We start from the raw sequence: 19,932 nt of genomic DNA on the forward strand, positions 1-19,932 counted from the left end.
TTCAGTCACTGTGTACATACACCATGCAAGTGTATATATATATTTTGATATATGATTCAGGAGCTATGTATCTTAAGTATACATTATCAGTAAACTGTATCACTAATTACCTAAATTTAAAATGCATAAAAGTTCTAACATTAATAAAAAAATACTGAAGCCTATGAAGCAAAGCCGAAGGAATTACATTATAAAAATAAATCACATAACATATAGAGTAGAACTGTAACTGTCCAGTGAACTGGATTCAAGATCTGGATTGACACTACCATGAAAAAAGTTGTTTAATCCCAGGAGATTCCTTCCAGGAGACAGTAGTGCACACAGCTATGCACATGAACCTCCAGCTATATTGGAAGCAAGTGGGATAATAAAGGATAATAAAGCTAAGCACAAATGTAAATATTTCAGCTATGGCTTGCAGGACTAGACTCATAATAAATACAATTACAGGCCTAATTCTTAGTGCCAAAACCCATTTAAATACAACATGATATAAACAGCGTACACCATTTGGAGCTGCAGCTTTGGCTTCCACCTTTTTTCAAGTTCTCTGCTGCTTCAGACAAACCTTCAAGCACGTGAGATCCGAATCTTCCCGCCCTGGTGACTGAGCACTGTGCTTCATCATGTGCCAGCCCCTGCTTTGTCACCAGGGACAGAACAAACCTCAGAATTTAAGTGAAACAAGTGTAGTACCTTGCGGAATCAGCAGCAACACAGTGAAACTGCTGAATTTATATTGGTCTTATGTGAAAGCCATTAAGACAAGGAAAAACTTCTACAGAAGCAAGTAAGGTGATGATATTTTTTCTTTTTTTAAGGACAAACTATTTTTAAAATGTACTTGTGTGTTCTTCACATTTCTGATAAACTAGTTACCTAGCAAGCTTAGCAAAAAATGAAGTGGTTTGAACTCATTATCCTTTGGAAAAAAAAAAAATTACTTTTTTTGCTGAAATATATTCAATTTTGAAAAGAAAGTATTTTCTTGAAAATTTATTTTCTCAAATATTCCAGAAAAATATTTTCAATTTTCCATTTGAAAAAATGGTTTCAAGTTCAACTTTCCAATATTCTTAATATTATTCCAAACAATTGCAAGAATACTGCTGAAATCCCTTGTATTGGAACACCATGTTTTCATGTAGCTAAATGAATTTTTATTGAACAGGACAGCTTGCGCTAAGCTGTTGCACAAAAAAATTTCCAGATATACAGTAAGCAAGCAAAAATAGGAAGGAATTTATCACTGTGAAATAATAATTTAAAAAAAGCTTTAAATGCCAAAGCTTTAAAACTGGTTGTTTTTTTTTAATCAACTTCACAAGATTTTTAAAGATATAATCATTGCTTTAAGTTTTCCACAGACAAGATTTTACCACAAACTTCTAGTCCATAATTATATACTTAGGAATAATTCAAAAGATGCAAGGGTGTTTCATGTTGAATTGAAATATTCAGGGCAGGATCATATTGTGATCAACACGTGGAAATGAACAGTGAACAATTTCTCTGTGATATTTATCAAATTTTTCCTGAGTTTCATATTTTTTATCTGTTTTCAAGGTCAGCTTTCATGCATCACTGATATTTTTATGTTCTCCTTTTTACAGTGTACAAGGAAATGAACACAAGACAGTAACACTGGAGCTAAATAACCATGCTGTAAAACCTTCCAGCAAACTTATGGTGTCACTCTTACTCTGCTGTAATAGTCTTTTAAGCAGACAAAAATACAGCAAGAGAATGGCTAACATAAACCAGAACAAACCCAAGTTAAATATACAAGACATGAAAGGCATGAAATTATCAACAGCTCCTCTGGGTGTCCCTCATGTTTACCATACAGACTAATGGTTCTTTTAAATAAATAAAACATTAGCATTTTAGAAAACACAAGAGGTATCTTGGCCTATGCAGCAAATCATATTTGGTTCAATAAACCTGAAATTTCTATGAATGTTTTGCAAAATCTTGTTCTAACTGCTGACAAGTCCTAGCAGATCCCAGGAGCACAGTCTTTCCAGAAATTTGTGAGATGTCGCCTTTAGACCACAAAACACCTCTGTCAGTCTGGCTTTACATCACTTTTGTGTCTCTTCCAGATTTTTTAAAAAGTGGTATCCCCAATTCCCAAAGTCCTACCTCTGTCAACCCTCCGAGCTGCTACTCAGCCACAGCAGCTACATGTTTATTGGCACAATGTTTTTCTGAAGCTGAGAAGGAACACGCAGGGCTTTAGCCATGGCCCAAGAGGATGCTCTAACACATCCACGGGCTTCAGCTCCAATACCATGTGTACTTAACATGGCAGTTAGGTAGTTACTGACATTTCTTCAGTGTCAGTCACTCACCTTATCACACTGTTTTTGTGGACACTTACCTCCTGCACAAACACTGGACGGCTCAGCCGCTAGGATCTCAATGCAAGATTTCTTGAGAATCTGAAAGATTTAGAAAATGGCACTTTTGGTAACCATTTTATCTATGCTTTATTAATGCAGGAAAGGACGCCCTTTTCTGGGTTTCAGAATATCAAACTTACTGAATCAATTGTTCCTCTTAGGGCATAAAAGCCTCCCTTTACTGGAAAAACATGATCGATGCTGTCAGCAATCGTTGACAGCTGCAAAGAAAGACAATCATAAATCATGAGGAAAACAAAATTACAGTGAACAAAACCGGGTCCTTTCATACTTGCTAGAAGACATCATAGTGACATGAAATGATTTATGCCTCGAGTAATTAAATAAATGCGTTCATCTGATGCTGTTACTTGTGCAGTAGTATAACAGAAAAACAAAACAAGAAGAAAGCAAAGTTACCTGAGTCTCATTGAAATCTTTCACTCCAACACAATAAACAATAGCTCCAAAGCTTCTGGCTCTGTTGGCCTGAAAAAAAAAAAAAAAAAAAAATTGCCATTAAGTGTAAAGCCATATAATCAGTGGAGCCAGCAGTAAACGTCTACAGGTTTGACATAAACTAGTTTGGATAAACATGAAGGTGACTTACTTCTTGTTCTGCATAATAAAACTGAGCATCTTGCAATTCTCCATCCGTCAGAGCAATAATCACACTAGCAGTCCGAACTCCTACATGGAGGACAGTTAACAGATTGCATACATATGACACAAGACTCAGCAATGAAAAACAAGTTTGAAGTGAGGCAATCCTTTTTGCTGAAAAATAAATACAAAACCATAAGGCCAGACTCTCAGCCTAATTTGCACGGACTTGGTGATATACCAGCTGAAGGCCAGATGCAAAGCATGCAATAAGCCAAAAAACCAGTGCACCTTCACATCACAAGCATCACTGAAGGAGCAGCGCTGCTCTAACAAAGTCCACACGTGGACTTTTCTGTTCTGCATAAAATACAGAACCTACTGAGTTTACTACCTTTCACGTGGAGAACTGACAAAACGGATCTGCAGAGAAGGAGAGGTTTCCTTTCTTCTTTTGACAAACTTGTTTGTAGATAAACCTTGTTCAGAGATTGTAGTAAGAGATACCTCTGCAAAAGGAGCTTCCCTGCCATTCTACCTTCCTCTCCAGCAGACTTTCAAAGAGCAACCCCACTGAACGTGGTATGAAGTGTGCTTCTGGGGGGTTGTGGGAGTGAGTGGGGAGGGTGTCAGTCCTACGCTTCTCAAGCAACAAGAATTTCCAGTAAAATTCACAGGAATTCAGAGCATGTGAAAACCTTAAGATCAGGGAAAAAAATTCATGTCTTGCGAGGCGCGTATCCCATATAAGCTTAAGTGAAAAGGTTGCATAGGCTGCAGATATCTATATATGTAACGCAGTATAGGATACAATGCTGCCTAAAATGCAACAAGTTCACAAAATTAAACCAAATTAACATGCAAACTATCCTTCAACCAAACATTCTGAGTCCATAGTTCTTAAGCCAAGTAAATAATATACACACATGTTACTTTCAGGGAAGTGTTTGTTATTTTTTCAAAATAATCTGTTACAATTTCAAGTGTCTTCCCCCATATTGTCTGAAATTAAAGACTGATTAGTTCTGACAGGTTTCTTATGCCACGCAGTCCTTCCCATGTCATGTCAGACACAGACATAAATCTTAAAAAAACGACCTGCAACTTGGGAGGAAAAAAAATACCTTGGATTTCCATATTCCTCTTTTTTTTTTTTTTTTTCTGCCCAGCATGCTTTAAAAAGGCTGAAAAAATGGAGATCTTATTTTGTTTTCTTCTCTCCACTTGTTTCTTCCCTGATAATTTTGTTTATGAATCCAGATCTCATCTACTCCATTTTCCTCCCTAATAAATCTACAGAATACTTGATTAGTTCTTAGCTATATGGTATAATGAGGTAAAATTGTTTTCAGCTGGACACTTCAGGACTCCTGATTTTACTGGCAGAAGTGCCTGCAATGCTGTGCAGAGCTGCTGCTGTAGACTCTACTCTCATAGCCTATTTTAATAAAAAAGCACTGGCCTGTTTATCCATCTTCCAAAAAGACCATCAGCTCACAAGAACAACCTCACACATGGGTATGAACCAGGCAAGACTTGTTAACTAATTAGGCCTTCTTTTGGCACAGACAAAACCCACAAATACGCTTTTCTCTCAAAATTTAGTGAAAATGTACAGTTTAGCAACTTGGAATCTGAACCCAAATCATTCACACTGATGTAAAAACTTCAGCTAATTGTATTCATACCCACAATAATGAGAATGAGGACTTGGGAACACAAAGCAGAGAGGGTTGAAGGCATCAGGACAGAAGGGCACAGGAAAACCTGGGTATTCCTGTCTCCTGCGTGCAGGACGGGTAGCTGTAAATGGTTTGGTCTGTGTTCTGCAATGGTCAGATCTGGGATCATACTGGTCTTCTCTGGTCTTAATAAACCATGAATCATGCATTTAAAAGTAGGATTGTAGTCAAAATAGAATGTAGTATTGCATAACACCAATTCCTTCTCCAATACTTCTTTCAGCGGGTTTACTGCAGGTCATAAAAAGAATTATAATTCCTGTCTTTTCAATGCAGATATATAACATGAACGATATACAACACGTACCTCCATAGGTTTCGTGGTAAATTTGCTCATTTGCCTGCAAGGAAGTGCAGAACATTGTTAGCCCTTAAGTATACCAGCATCAAGTAAGCAAAGTTTATATGTATAAAACAAAGAAAGTAGGTACTGTGATGCGTACCCTTTTAAATCCTTCATGCATGAACGTGTCTCCTCCAGGCACTTCATCCCGAAGAATGTCGAGCCCTCTTCTTATGGCTTCCCTTTGGATTGAAAAAAAAACAAATACAAACAAACAAACAAAACCCCAGGAGAACATTTTATTAAAAGTTCTTCTTTTCTTTTGTTGAGATATTCCTGTACCACAGCTAGATTATGCACCCTGTCAATACACTGCACAGAGTACAATACCATCAGCCAAAGCACTGGTTAAATCGAGTTTTTTTTCAAAATCCACAATTTCTCAGCCAAGCACTCATAGGGGCACAAAATCAGATACATAGTACAGTGTTAGGGTAACATATTTTACGGATGCAATTCTGTCCCTGCTCCCTCATTCTGGTATACTGTCAGCCAGGATAGGATTGAATTAAGGAATATGCCAGATATTAAACTCTGACAAACTGCAGACCAAAAGAGAATTTAAAAGCTTATGACTCTGTCACGAAAATGGGAAAAATTAAAACTCCATATCCAATCAGTCAGTTGAATATAAAGACAGAGGCCAAAAGATCATAGAAGACAATGGGAATGATGAGAATTTCCTATCCTCGACCAGGTACTGATCAACTTTCCTGGGGCAGAGCTTTCTCCCTGGAACCTGAGGCCCCTGGATACCATGACCCCTGGTGCATAGCTTCATACACCACAAATACCTAGAATAACCTCAGTGAAATTAATAATTTAATTATCACAGATCACTAAAAGACCCTGATCCTTGGCAAAGTTTTCGTTATATTTATGGAACACATATAAGGCAAAAATATTCAACAGATAAAGATGTAGGTAGTTCAAAAATCACCTTAGGATGCCATGGGGAATCCTTCATTTAAAAGAATAGTGAGAACCTATCTAAACTCCATTTTGCAACTGGGTATTTTACACGACACAAGCACAATTACAGAGAATACAGGAGTCTATGTAGGATGAAGGTAAAAATCAGGAGCTGGGACTGGGCAAAAAGCACATTTTTACCTTAGGGCAAAAAGCACATTTTTACCCTTTCGAAGTACAAAATGAGCTGAAAAGGCCCACATAGAGAGAACAGAAGTTTAGGAGAAGGAACACTCTAATACCATGTTCAACATATTGCCACAAGGTTCCTGTCTACTTTCCACCTTGCAAAGAGTAAATCCACCTGGGAAAAGTAAGCAAGTTTGAGCTCTGTCACCATGGTACATGATGGAGACCTGAGCAAAAACTCAGGGGAGCCAGCAGAAATGCAAGACCCCTGCAGGGTTTCTGGCTTTGGATAAGGCCCTAGAGTACAAAGCAGAGGAAGTGGTTGTTCTTTCAAGACTGCTGCAGAGCCCCCATTATTTATAGGGTGCCCTGTACTATTGAGGTCTTCTCACACAGACAGCAGCAGCAGCAAAAGTGAGGACTTTAGGCTGAAATGAAAGAAACACCCCCAACAGGGATTTGTACGCGTAAGGCAAATTAAATTATTTTTCTTTTTGAGACGGGGGTTGGATTGGGGCTTTTTTGGCGGGTGGTGGTTTTGAGTTTTGTTTGTGGGTTTTTGTTTGTTTAAAAAAGATAATTTGTGAAGGTCGCGACAAGAATTTTGCTCCAGCTTCAGACTTTTCTTACAAAGCCTGTCACTTGGCTTGCAAACCAGCTCTGGAATGGGTGCTGCCTGCAGGCAGCCCAGGAGAGGGGTGTGATACCCTGGTAAGGGACTGCTCCAGCACTGGGTACGAGCACCTGCTGGTGTGAAGTTCAGGGCTTTGAGTCTCTTGCAAGGGCACTGGGGGATTTTCATACAGTCTTTCGCTCATTAGCTCATGCTCTGAGATCTCTTCCACAAAAACAGCCCTTATTTGGGTAGTTTGGGATAGCAAGGATGTACCTGGATCCTCAACTGGAAATGCAGTTTCTCCCTGAAATACTGCAGTAAAGAACAGACAGCCTAGTGCTGCCTTTCTCTTATAAAGCTAAAAAGAAAATTGTAATGGGAGACCTAAAGGCTTTCTAAGCCCTCCTCCAGCTGGGAATGGTGGAGAGGATTTCAGTTGCTGCCACACCAAGGATGAAGACAGACCTCCAAATTCTGAGGAGACTCACTGTTTGAGAGGAGGGATGGAGGGTACTTCTGGATGAAAGCTGTGGGGAGTACTTGCCTGTTCTCTGTTAGCTTCATGATTGTAGTGCCTCGTGAAGAAAACACAATGAAAGACATCCGCAACATTGGACTGAAACAGAAGAACAAGCCAGAGCCATGTCACATACAATACTTCGGCAAATTTTCATTTGCTAAGAAGCACTGAACAAAAAAATAAGTTGTATAAATATAGGAAATTAAAATATCATCTTAAGAAAACTTTACCTTATGAACTTCTCCGCTAGGCTTTCCACAAAAGAGTAAATCTCAGTCCAGTGATTTCTGACACTTCCAGATCTGCATACAAAACATAATTCATTATATTAATCTGTCTTTGCAATTAAATTCCTTGTTCCACTTTGAATTTTAAACCTGGCCTACTCCAAAGGTAGGGAGGGACATAAATTATATATAGTTGTGCTGCAAGCTGTAACAGGAACCATGAAGACAAAATTGACTGACTCAAAGACAAGTAAAATAGGTCTGAAACAGTTTACCATACAATATTGAAACAAGTTCAGTAACCCTTCCATCTGCTTTTATTCCTTTTATAGCATAAAATATACATATCTTCTTCTAGTTTAATTAATTTTATTTGACTTTATTAAATCATCTGCTAGCAGGTTATTTACTTCCCTAGAGCACAGCTCCGCCCTTGAAGCCACAGAATCTTGACTGATCTTCTATTCTCCCAGAATGCGTGGGAGAATGTTTCCATGAATTACTGTTTGTTTCAAAAGAGAAAGCTTTTGAAATAATTCAGAAAGGAAAGGCAGTACTCTTGGCTAATTTGCTGGACTAGTGTTCTGGACAGTCAATCCCTGGCTCCATTATAGATTTCTTGTGAAAACTTGGGTAACTTAGTTACGTGCAGAGGACTTATACATTCATGTTGCCATTCCCATTATATACAACTGTATTACTGGCACTCCCTGGCTTTTTTTTTTTGCCAAGTCTTATCAGGGACCCCCACAGTCTGATGGGACTCAGACCGCAAACAGAGCCTTGCACACAGCAACTCTACAGTAAATTATAGGCAATTTCTACTGTGTTGTTCTATACCATACACTTTCAAGACATTAAAAAGGCAACAAAGCATGAAAAGTCAATGGTTTTAAAAGCCCTCCCTAGGATTGTGACATTTATGAAAGAATGACCCATTTGCTTTCCTTGCTTGCCAAACTCATCTCTCAGGTGTCTTAGGCAGAACAATAAATGAAACAATAGCACATACAGAAGAATCACAAGGGCTTAGATGCAGAACTAAAAAAGTTCTGAAATTTAACTACTATAAAGCAGTAGGGTTCCTCTTAACTGCTGCTAGGCATTTTTCTGTGTAAACATGAGAAAACAATTTCATATTACAATTCTCAGCTCTGCTATGGGCTTTCCAAGTGACCCTGTGCCAGTCACTCCTGCTCTCGGTATGTCAGGTACAGAGCAGCACACAGAAGCCCACATGTGCAATGTAGTATGGCACTGCCTGCCCTGCAGCAGTGCCAGTAGAGTGGAGAAGAGCAAAGCTAAAGGGACAAGGACCAAAAGGAGTCTCCTGAAGTACAAAAGCTAGAATAAGCTGTCTTGTGTAACCCTGTGCTTTTTATGCTGCTCTTCTAGAGAACTGGTGATTCATTCACAGAACGAACTGGTTATCAGAGAATGAAGAAATTGCCAGGCACTCAGACAGGGCAACAGAACACCAGGGACTACTCAAACCAAGGGTCTGGATCCTCTACAATCTCTCATTTATATGTGCTACACAACAACATGTCAGTGTATTTGTGAACAGCACCAATGAAAGGTGCTGGCACTATTACCAAATTAACCCTTTCCTCATCATTAAAACAATAATCCATAACTCATGCAAGGTATATAGTTTAAAGACTGCTTTTCCAAAAGAGATCCAAGACAGTTCAACACCTATAATTCTCCAGGATTTTTCTGAAAGTCCCAGGCTAAATCTCTAAACATGAAGTCAGAGAGATTTTCCTTGAATCTCTCCAAGATGCATTTACAGCTCCCAATTTTTTTGTATTCTTTCCCCCCTGGAGCTGACACACTCAATTTCATTCTGAGCTTGCCATCTGACTTAAATTCAATTCCTGAAATTTTCAATGAAGTCAATTCCCTACACAGAATACCCACAGTTTCTCACTTGGAAAAGACTGACCTATTTTGGACAAGGTATCAAATTTCTACTGCCAGCTGCAGAGGCACTGATGCAATCCAGAAAAGAAAGTAGCAGTGAATTTTCTTTAGAACAGCAACAAACCATTTTCAGTATCTTCTTGGGACTGTCAGAATCTTTTTTTTTCCCCTCCCTTCTCTTTTTTTAATCTACTCCTCAGGCAAAGAACATCTTGGTAAAACAGCCTAGACACCGAAAATTCAAGAAGATCATAAGTCAGTAATAGTGGAAAAACATGAAGACTTTTAAAGTGAAAATGCACAGGTAATACTATGCACTTCCACGTACCCTGACTATAATGAAACACCCTTCTCCCCTAAGAAGAATGCTGCACTCACATCTTTCTTATCAGCTGGGAAGTATCAAAGTGTCCCACCTATCAATGGGGAAATGTCAAAGCCAAATAAAAATACTAGCAAGAAAATATAAATGTTTTTAAATCCCATGGAGAGAGTAGCAGTGAAGTGGTCAGCACTTAATCACTTTCCCCATCACACTCCTTCAAGCCCAGGTGTCATCTCCCACTGCAAATGGTGCCCAAATAACACAAATGCCAGTCATTTCTAACCCATTATGAACACCAGTGGGAGTGGCCTGGCTTATAGAAGAACCTGATTTCCCCTCCCTCCCACCAAACCTCACCTCTAAATATCCCTGTTTGTAATGTACTTTTATTTGCCATTTCATATATACATGTTTTGGAGGCTTCTTGGGTTTGTCCTGATAGTTTCATATGTTGCCCCAGAGGCCTGACTCCATACTACCAGCAACAGCAGTTTTAATGGCAGATTAAAAAAAAAACTTTAACAACAAAATGTTTGCTAAATTACATAGTAAGTTGCCAAATGCTGTCAAATATGAGCCCCAACACTGACAAACAGAACTGCCCAACACTACTGAAAATCCTGACCTATTTCACTGCCTTTGGGATCTTATCTTTCACACTGCAGAGTCACTGTTGCTGTCAGCATAAACTAACTTGCTGCCCTTCATGGCTGAATCACTCAGAGGCTTTTGCCTTGGTTTCCCATGGCATGTGGGAAGCTCCAAACATACTCTAAGCTCCTTTCTGACCACGATCAATGCTTGAAAGCCGTACTTATATTTAACTCCACAGTTACCAAGCCCAGAGAAAGAATAGGGTCTTTCAGTGATGCTCTGCAATACAGGTTACTCTTGGACATCCACACAGCATAATTTTTACAGCCATTTTGGTGCTTTTCTTGTTTCCCTTCAAACTTTACAGTAAGTAAAAACAAACTCCTCTTAATCAGTGTACCTGTGCTATTAGGAGCCTGAGATAGAGTTGGCATGTGATTCCCAACATACCATCAGTAAATGAACACAAACAGATTCCTTGTCTGGCCTGTTTGACCACCAAATGATACTCTCCTGTAAGATTCCTGAGGAACTGTGAAGACTTCAGAATAATGAGAAAAGAATAAATGAAGCACAGAGAAGATCAGCACTATGCAGAAAAAAACACTGGGGTGGGACATACACTCACCCCCCCCATCAGCAACTAGGAGAAGCCATGGGGAAGTGACACAGCCAGGGAATCCTATGTATCCTGTTGTGGAGTTCTATACCAGCAGGTCCACCAAGACAGCACACTGTGGCTGTCTGCAAAATAAAGAAAGCCTGTGTTGCAGCCATAACTGTCTTGCAGGCCTCATGGGTTTCCTGCTTTCAGCCATCAGCTACCTGGTTCAGCTCCTCACATCAATCGAAGGCTGCCATCACTCAGCCAAGCCCTGGCCTTCCTCCCTGCACTCTCCCTGCTAAGGAAGCCCAGTGAGCCTAACATTTTCTGTAAAGTATTGAGCACCACAAGCCAAAGACTTCTGCAGATGGTGACAAATGGGTGACAAGCAGGTTGTATGCCTTTTGGAGTCAAGCAGGATGGTGAGGCTTCAGGCCTCAGAGGTTGCATAATTCTCGTGGTGAAGGAAAGGGCAAAGCAATACAGAGCTGCTGTGGGCAGCCAGAATGCCCCAGAAAGCATCTCAGGGCTGGCTTCTGCTGCCTGTTCCACTGGGGTGAACGCAGAGTGGGACCAGAGAAGCCCTGGTTTATGCCTATGCAATTGGGACCAGAATTCGGCCCAAGTGAAGTTAAGAAAAAAACCACAGGAGTCATTTGTCTTGAGCATGCTCCCTTCTCCACAAGCTCTGTTCCCATTACACGAGACAAAGAGAAAAGTCAGCAAACCACAACACAGGAAAGAATGTCCTCCCGGCCTCATCAGGACTGGGCTCGGAGGAGCAGCTGCTGCCGCAGCTCCTGCTGCTGCCGTTTTCCTTAATTTCACATTGCTACCACTTGATGGGAGGGGAAAAGAGGAGGTCAGCGAGTATTTCTGGGGGTGGAAGGAAGTGATGTGATTCCAAGGCTTGATTCTGCTCCTACTGACTTTGGAGAGATTCCTTCTAGTTTAGCGGAGTTCCGTGTCAGTATAAAAACAGTGAGCACGTTAAGAGTTGTGCCTACCCAACCTGAAGTATTTCACTGCTGTTTGTTCAGACAACAAAGAGCAAGATGGATTGGAAACATTCTCTTCTTTCCTAACAGGCTCCCAGAGGCAGAGGAAGCTGGAGCCCAGAGAAATGAAGCAGCACAACCCTAGCATATGGGATGCTGCTCTCAGCTCAGTCACTTCAGCAAGCAAAAACCAGGAGGGCCAGTTCTGTCTGTCCTAGAGTACTTGATGCACAGTTACCACTAAATTCACTGTCAGGAGCACATACAGATCAACCCAGTGCAATATACAGCACTCATGCAGCTTTGCAGTAAAAGTTAAAACTCCAGCCCTACCCAAACAGTAAATATTTTTATTACCATACACAGAGAGAAGGCAACAGGACCCAAAGCCTTTCATCCCTGCTGAAAGTGACAAAGTGAAATCCCTTGAGAGCACAGCACTTTCCCTTGTCCTATTCCACACATACACACACACCACATGCACATTTGCCTCCATTACATATTTAGCTCAAGGCAGCAATTCTGAAGATCATGAAGCAAGAAAAAGAAACATTATTACTGATGGGTTTAGTCTGAGTACGGTGTCAAGGGAGCATACCTCCTATTGAGTTTGTATGTCCCAGTAAATCTCTACTTCCTTGAGCTAATGGTGGCACTGCACATGGCCCATTGCTCAGAAATGCAACACTGTTATTTCGAGGGCTCTTTGTGGTCACAACCACATTGTAGACAACAAAATTCTTGCACATGGCTAATAATGGCTCTGCAATAAAAGCAAACCCTGGGGCATTTAGTTTGTTGTGGTTTCAGACACGCATGCTCAAATGTTCATCCACCCCTCTGCTGCCTTCTGAGCCAGCAGAGCATTCAAAGTGACAAGAATCCTCCTTTCCCAAGCAATGTTTCTTGCAAGCATGTAAGGGACCTTGACTGGGTGATTCATCCAGGCAAGGAAGGACTAGTTTCTATTATCTGCTCCAGAGGTAATTAGAAACACTGGCAGAGACAGCCATTCTGAGACAGTCCTTGCTTCAGAGTACTTGTAACATTAATGGACAAAACAAGGGCTGAGTGGGGAGGGGAAGATGCAGGGAGGTGACTGCAAAATGGATTTTAATCCTAGGCCAGCATCTGAGCACAGGATCCAAAGTACTTGAATCCAAAAGTTTTCATGACCAAACCCACTACTTTCATACCTAGCTTTTCTCTTATAAAACTACTGATAAAGTCTGCAGCAATATTAGAGATTTCTATGAAATCATGCCTCAAAACATTGCCCTTTAATCCTACAGTCATCCATCTGGTTCACAAATTCTGTCCACCTGATGCCACATTATACCTCTTGCTAAGTCCCTAGCCAACAAAAGGGCACAAAGTGAAATTCAGAAGCCATGCTCCCACTGCATCCAACCACTTCATATCTCTCTGTGAAGCTCCAGAGATGCTCTAAGCAGCATCAGGGCAGGAAGACCCACTCTTAGCATCCTGGTACTCTCCAGCAAAACACGGGGAAAAAAGCAGGGCACACAATCCCAGTCATGCTGCAACATTCTTACAAATGATAGCCAGGAGCAGGGATATACAACTCCTAAGCTGTGAATACCTCACAGAAGTCAATTCATCTCTCCATTTGAGATCAAAAGGTTCAGTCCTACTACACCTCATACAAACTCACAATTTGCACCAGCATTTGGCCTGCAAGCCCAGACTAAAGTGATGAAATTCTCAATCACTGAACACACACAAACAAAAATCCCAGGTCAGTGGGAATCTTACGGTTTATTTCCTTGGCTCAAGCCCCAAATAAATCAGATTTAGTTACATGCATAAATAGACTGCAAATGACAAGCTGCCATGGCTTCTTCTTCCTGTTAACTGTACATGTTTTACGTCAAATAACCATTACCCATTAGCTTTACCTTGTATTTTATAAAGAATTTCTTTCTTGGAGCAGAAGGAAGGATAATCGATTTTCCTGAATTTTTTTTTTTCCTGACAAAAGTAAAAGCTGGCAGAATAATATCAGACAAAATACAAACAAATAAAACCTGGTTCAAATAACATAGGTATGTCTGAAGTGGAATAAAAATTTGCTTTGAAACATTCCGAGCAATATACCTGGGTGTAGGCAAATCACAGCACTGGCTGCAATAAAACCACAACAAAGAAAGATGCAAAGGCAAAATACCAACAGATTATGTTTTGAAAACAATAAAACATATTGCTTACAGGCAGTTGGAGATTATGAGAGGTATCATGTAGATTATGTGGTCAAATTGTAAAGGGGGAAGTCAGGCAGCAAAGGAGGAAGAGAGATAGTCACAACCACTTTTAAATAGAAATCAATGTTATCTAAGAAACAAAGGTGATGCTTCTGTTCAGACAGCAGCTCCTCTCAGCTGACCTGCATCAGGTTCTACATCTTACAATGAACTGAAGCCTGGCTGCAGTAGGTAGGTATTCTTGCTTAGAGAAAAGGTAGTTCAGCACTGGTTTAAGTCAGTCAATACAAAACTTTCAAATGTAATTAAGTTAGGTGATGTGTTCAGACACCTGTTTTTGCCAGCAGTCTGACTTCCAACCACAACAGTGTTGTTAGCCACTCTTCCTCTTCCCATACATTTATAATTATAAAAGCTGATATTGAAAAGCAGCTCCTGAAATGCCTTTTGCTCTGAAAGCTTTTTGGTTTGCCTGAAGCAAATTAGGAAGTATCAACCTGTTTCCCTCCTGACACTTCCCATCCCCACAAAACTGCCTTTTCAAGGGCAAATTGAGGAAAGGAACACAGACCCAAAACACAAAATCAGGAAGGAGGTTGGACAGGGTAGCTAATTCACATCTAATCAGAGGTTGTGTTCTTCCCCACCAGCTCCCTATCAGTGACCGTTCACTGCTGGAGCAAGGCTTACCAAGTTTAAAGAGAGGCAGCTGCAAAATGGATTACAAGTGAGAGGCTGGGCACATCATACTGATGTCTTTACCAAAGTTGCTGTTGACAGAGATGCTCTTGGAGCACAGGAGACAAAGTAAAACAAAGGCAATAGGCCCCAAAAGACAAGAGAGCCTCAAAGAGATACTACCCAGAACTCAGGGGGAACATGAGGAGTGGAGAGAGGGTAGTTAGGCCAGACTACCCAAAAATCAGTTATAACTAAACAAAACCAGCCAAGGCCTTATCAGTACATTTCCACTGCCATCATCTGGGCTGTGGAAAAAGGAAAAATTTTCTCAAGGCTGTGCAGCTCATTTTTCCTCAAAATCCAAACAACTTTTAGCAAGCATCCCAGCACAAAGAATAAGAAAATACTTTTGTCTATTTCACAGTCAAAAATAATCAGGAAGTCTCTCCATACTTGGTAAATATAAAACATAGACAGCTCTGCAGCTCAGATCTGTCATGTCAAGCATCACCTGAAGCAGATATTTACGGCAGTTATAAGTCCTTACTTTAAAAGACTTTCTATTTGTTGCACTAATAAACAATTATAATGATGCTACTAGGCACTGATAAAATTAAGAAACACAAGAGGCCAGTCATCCTTTCTGCTCTGCAAGTGCAATTCAGTATGATTACAAACAACAGCTGGATGTTAACAGCAAGGCAAGATGAAAGGAGTTATTTATATATTCAAGTACGTCACTACAAGACCTGATGGTCAAGCAATCAAATCTCTAACAGGATCTGTCCTCCACAGTTTGGGATGGGACTGAAACAAGTTCCTTGTGCATCTGGACAACCTAAGCAAATGAAGCAACCACAGCAAGTGAGAACTACTCAACGATCCATTATGTTGAGTTTAAGAGTTACGACTGTTTAAAGGTAAAAATGAGATCTTTGCTATCACAGGTGACTCGATCTTACTACATGCCATAGGAGAGATGGGTATGCCAACTGAAAGGTACATTGCCTTACCTCATGCAGAGAAAGTGACTTAGCTGCAAACAGAAAAATTTTTGCTGCTTCGGTATGATAATTTAAAGTCTTCCACTACACCTCCAAATAAGCTCAAGCCTGCATAACTCATAAAGAATGACACACAAACAGCAAAAGATTGCAGACTCGAGGCAGCCGCCTCTGCAGCCAGTGAATGTCCACTTCTCCTAGCTTCAAGAGATCTGCTCCTTGAGGCAATCTTAATGTGGCTCTGGCACGGTCAATCCTAAGGAGGATGATGGCTGGTCTCCCTCCCACACATGCTGCTTCTCCCTTTCACCATGCCAGCTTCTTGGGCATCTAAGGCTTAGTGCCACTGCTGTGATCTTGCCTATCCTATGGAGTTAACATAAAGGACTGCAATCAACTTCAGGCAGAGGAAGAATTGTAAGAAAACAGTGAGTTTCTTCTTCTAATTGGCAGCATATATATTATACCAATAACTTCACCAGAAGATGATCTTTTCCATCTGATGGTCGTTGCCCACAGGATTAAATCCCCACAGACTTTGCCTAGCAGGATAAAAAGCAAAAATCACTCCCCAGTATAGACATTGCAGTAACACACACTGCATAAGGAGAAAGGTTTGTTGACTTCTTCCAAATTGCCTCCTACTGATGTGTGATTACATCTTTCTATGGGGAAGCAAAGCCAAGCAGACTTAAAGTCATTTTGGTTCACTCAGGCTGACTTTAGAGACAGGGCCTGTCATTCAGCAAGAGAGCTCACTAGAGGGTCACAGGATTAAAGCCTGGAGTTTTCACAGAGCCACTACTTCAGTCCCACTGTTAGACAGCTAATTAAGACTGAATGCATCTAACTTCAGACTGGCAAGGCATCAACAAAGGGAGGTAATACCCAAGCCATATGAGGATACTCTGTGGTGTATATGGCTGGGTTTTTGGGGGGTTTCTCCCATTAGAAATCAGAGCCAGAATTCTTACCAGATATGTATCAGCATGGAACCAATTATAAAATAAGGTGTCCACTGCATTTACAGATTTACCAGCTGCTTCTGACTGGCTTCCTGCCTTATACCTATGGAATACCCTGACCCTTCTCAACACTAAAGAGTTACCTCGATCCTTCCTCATGAACTGTCCCAAGATCCAAAGTCTATTCACTTAGTCTCTACCTGCCTCCATAAAGCTCCTCGTGTTGTGCCAGATCTCACAGAACACAGCAGGGACTAAATACACCCTCAGCCAGCATGGGACCTATGGCTCCCAAGATCCAGTACTCTAATATTACCCATATGGATTGTAATGCAGTCTCATTGAGACAAAAAGCAGCTTTGCCACCACATTGTCACAGACTTGGTAGGAGCAGGCATAGATTCTAAAACCGCTCAGGAGCCTAAGTAACTCATTACAGCTTTTTACCAAAGAGGAACTCTTTGATGTAACTCTTACAGCTCATAAAGACTCAATTTGCAGCTGAAGCCAAGGAGAATTTTCCCGCTGGAACCCAAGCACATGATTTTTTTACTTCAACCATAATCAGGTCCAGTTTCCAGTGGACCACTGTAGTGAGAGGATAGCACCTGAAACAAAATAAAAGACCTGTAGCTTGCTAAAAGAAAACACATTATTTCAGGTATATAGTACTGGAGAGAAACTTGCTTACATGATCAAATTCCTATTGCTTGACAGATCAGTAACTCTGATCAAGTTGCTCTCTTCTCTGCCTTTATTTCCCCAAATACAACATGAGTAATAACAGCCAATAAAGTGCTTCCTGATCTACAGATGAAAAGTAGCATAGAAGCACAGTGTGGGGATTGCTGGGAGTACTCAATGTCATTGTAAACAAGGAAATTGCACTATAGAAGACAGAGAACCCATATTGCAATCACCAACATTCGTTGTTACAGGGAATTCAATACAGGAACTGGGCATAACAACAGTACCAGTCACTCCTAGAAAGCCTGGCAGCAATAAATTTGAGAACTAACAATAGCCCTCCACAGAGCTCTTTCTAGACACATAAGTTACTTCAGGGACAAGTTCTTAGCGAAAGGAAAACAAAACAATGACCACTTCTATTAGTGCATCTTCTAGAAAGACAGAAGGCCTTTAATCTTCAGCTTCTTTTGCTCTAAAATCAGAATCACTACTTACTGATACTTACTTTTTTCCTTTTGAATACAGGAATGTACATCCTGAGTGATGGCGGCTTTTTGCCTCCTGCAGGCTGTGCAGAAGGCCTTATGGACTGAATAGCTCTCCCAACTGGGAAACAGCACAGTGAAGAGTTATACCTGGCTCGTGGGCAAGAATCATGAAGAAAAGTCTTCCATCTTTCATAATACCATGTCATACAGATAATCCAGGGTGTATTAGAGAACACAGCCATCACACTGAGTATATGTGGGAGACTAACAATTTACTCCTTGAGTTAAACCCTTGTCAAGCCAGCAGTACACCAGGGGAAACAGAAATTCATGCCTTCTGAAAAACACTTGTGGGTGCACCAGTTTACCACTTGCCTTGCTAGTGCTTGCTGTAACACGCCTATACCTGTGAGCTTAATCATACCTCCTGGCCATACCTGAATTCAGCTGACATAGTATTAAAGAAAAGTATTTGACAAGCTATTTTAATAGATGTTACTCAAACACAAGTTTAGACAATTCCAAAGAAGTTCAGCAAAAATAAGTTTTATAAAACCTTGTTATTATAAGCGAGTCATTAAAAAAGCAACCACTACATACAAGCAGTCTGGTCTTAACTTTAGGTAGGTCTGCACAGCCCTGGCACCACTAAGTCCCACAGGCGACATCTCAGCACATACCCCGAGTCTTGACACAAACCCCCAGGAGTTCTGGGGGCACTGACCAACATCCCCTCAAATGCAATGCTCAAAGCCCGCATACCAAGCACTACAACCTTAAAGCGACACGATCTCCCAGGTTTGCATGTGAAAATAATAAAGCACAACGCTACCCTAAATGCTCCTCTTGAAAACGTGCAAGTTTTGGGAAGCAAAAATACTCAACCAGCCCCACACATCATGTTTGGCATCAGGGAAAGCCACGCGGGGAGATGGGGGAAACAACGTCCCTGCCGCTGCAAGGAGTCACTCAAGGGTGAATAAACGTTTTTAAATGCGACTGTCACTTACTTATCCAGGACGAAGTAGAGATCAAAGGCACCGTGACAGGAGCGCTGCTCTTCTTGCTCTTCCTCCTCCTCCGGGCGGGCGCAGGAGATTAGGCTCCCCATTGCCAGCAAGAAGCAGCACAAAAATGCCGCTTTCTCCACGCTTCTCCAGCAACTCGCCATCTTTTCCCTTCCTTAATTCTTCCTCCTCCCCCAGTCTCTCTCTCCCCCTCGCTCTCTGCAAATCTTACAGGCACTTCAGAAGCACCGAGGGCAGAGAGAAAAAAAAATCACAACAAGCAAATAAACAAAAGAATCACTAACTTCAGGATCTCAGCTCAACCCTGAGAGCTCAAGGCAGCCCTGCCCGCCGGACACCGGACCGCTGGCTCAGGACTGGGGGCAGAGCCCAGGCAGATGATTCCCGGAGCCCAGACCCCATAACCCGCCGCCTCGGCAGCTGCCCCGAGCAGTCAGCCCCGTCCCACAAGGAGAGAAGAGGTTCCTCCCGCAAAGGCTAGAGGCAGGAAGGGGCAGAGGGAGGGGAGCGGGAGGAGGGAGACAGGATCTTATGGGGGCAAGCTGAACTGGGACTTTCCTGTTCCGGGATACTGAGGTGGGAAAAGCTGCTGCGAGCGAGGGACCGAGGTTAGGGATCGCTACCCCGGCGCCTCTCCATCGTCCCAGAGGCACAGCTCGGTCGTTCCTCTTTCCTTCCCTCTCGCACTGCCCTCGGGGCAGGACGGCGGGGAACGGGGCAGGAGACTCCGCCGGCGGCGGGAGGGGAGCCCAGGCAGGGACAGGGGCAGCCCAGCCACATTCCGGGGCATCGCTGCGCGTCCCGCTAAGCCTGTCTCTCCCAGGCTCGGGAGGGGAAGGAGCCTTGA

General features: G+C 41.7%; 1 protein-coding gene across 1 annotated transcript in view; it reads right to left on the reverse strand.

The window, feature by feature from the left end:
* Positions 1-19,591, reverse strand: part of ANTXRL (ANTXR like) — a 54,107-nt gene extending 34,516 nt beyond the window's left edge. The window contains exons 1-9 of the mRNA XM_064662784.1: positions 19,068-19,591; positions 7,564-7,635; positions 7,358-7,429; positions 5,197-5,278; positions 5,061-5,094; positions 3,019-3,098; positions 2,829-2,897; positions 2,549-2,629; positions 2,387-2,447 (exon numbers count right to left, since the gene is read on the reverse strand). Coding sequence (XP_064518854.1) covers positions 2,387-2,447; positions 2,549-2,629; positions 2,829-2,897; positions 3,019-3,098; positions 5,061-5,094; positions 5,197-5,278; positions 7,358-7,429; positions 7,564-7,635; positions 19,068-19,228 — 712 coding nt within the window. The 5' untranslated portion in view covers positions 19,229-19,591. The remainder of the gene's footprint in view (positions 1-2,386; positions 2,448-2,548; positions 2,630-2,828; positions 2,898-3,018; positions 3,099-5,060; positions 5,095-5,196; positions 5,279-7,357; positions 7,430-7,563; positions 7,636-19,067) is intronic.
* Positions 19,592-19,932: the final 341 nt, after the last annotated feature.

The sequence above is a fragment of the Pseudopipra pipra genome, chromosome 8 (assembly GCF_036250125.1).
Source record: "Pseudopipra pipra isolate bDixPip1 chromosome 8, bDixPip1.hap1, whole genome shotgun sequence".
Taxonomy (NCBI): Eukaryota; Metazoa; Chordata; class Aves; order Passeriformes; family Pipridae; genus Pseudopipra; species Pseudopipra pipra.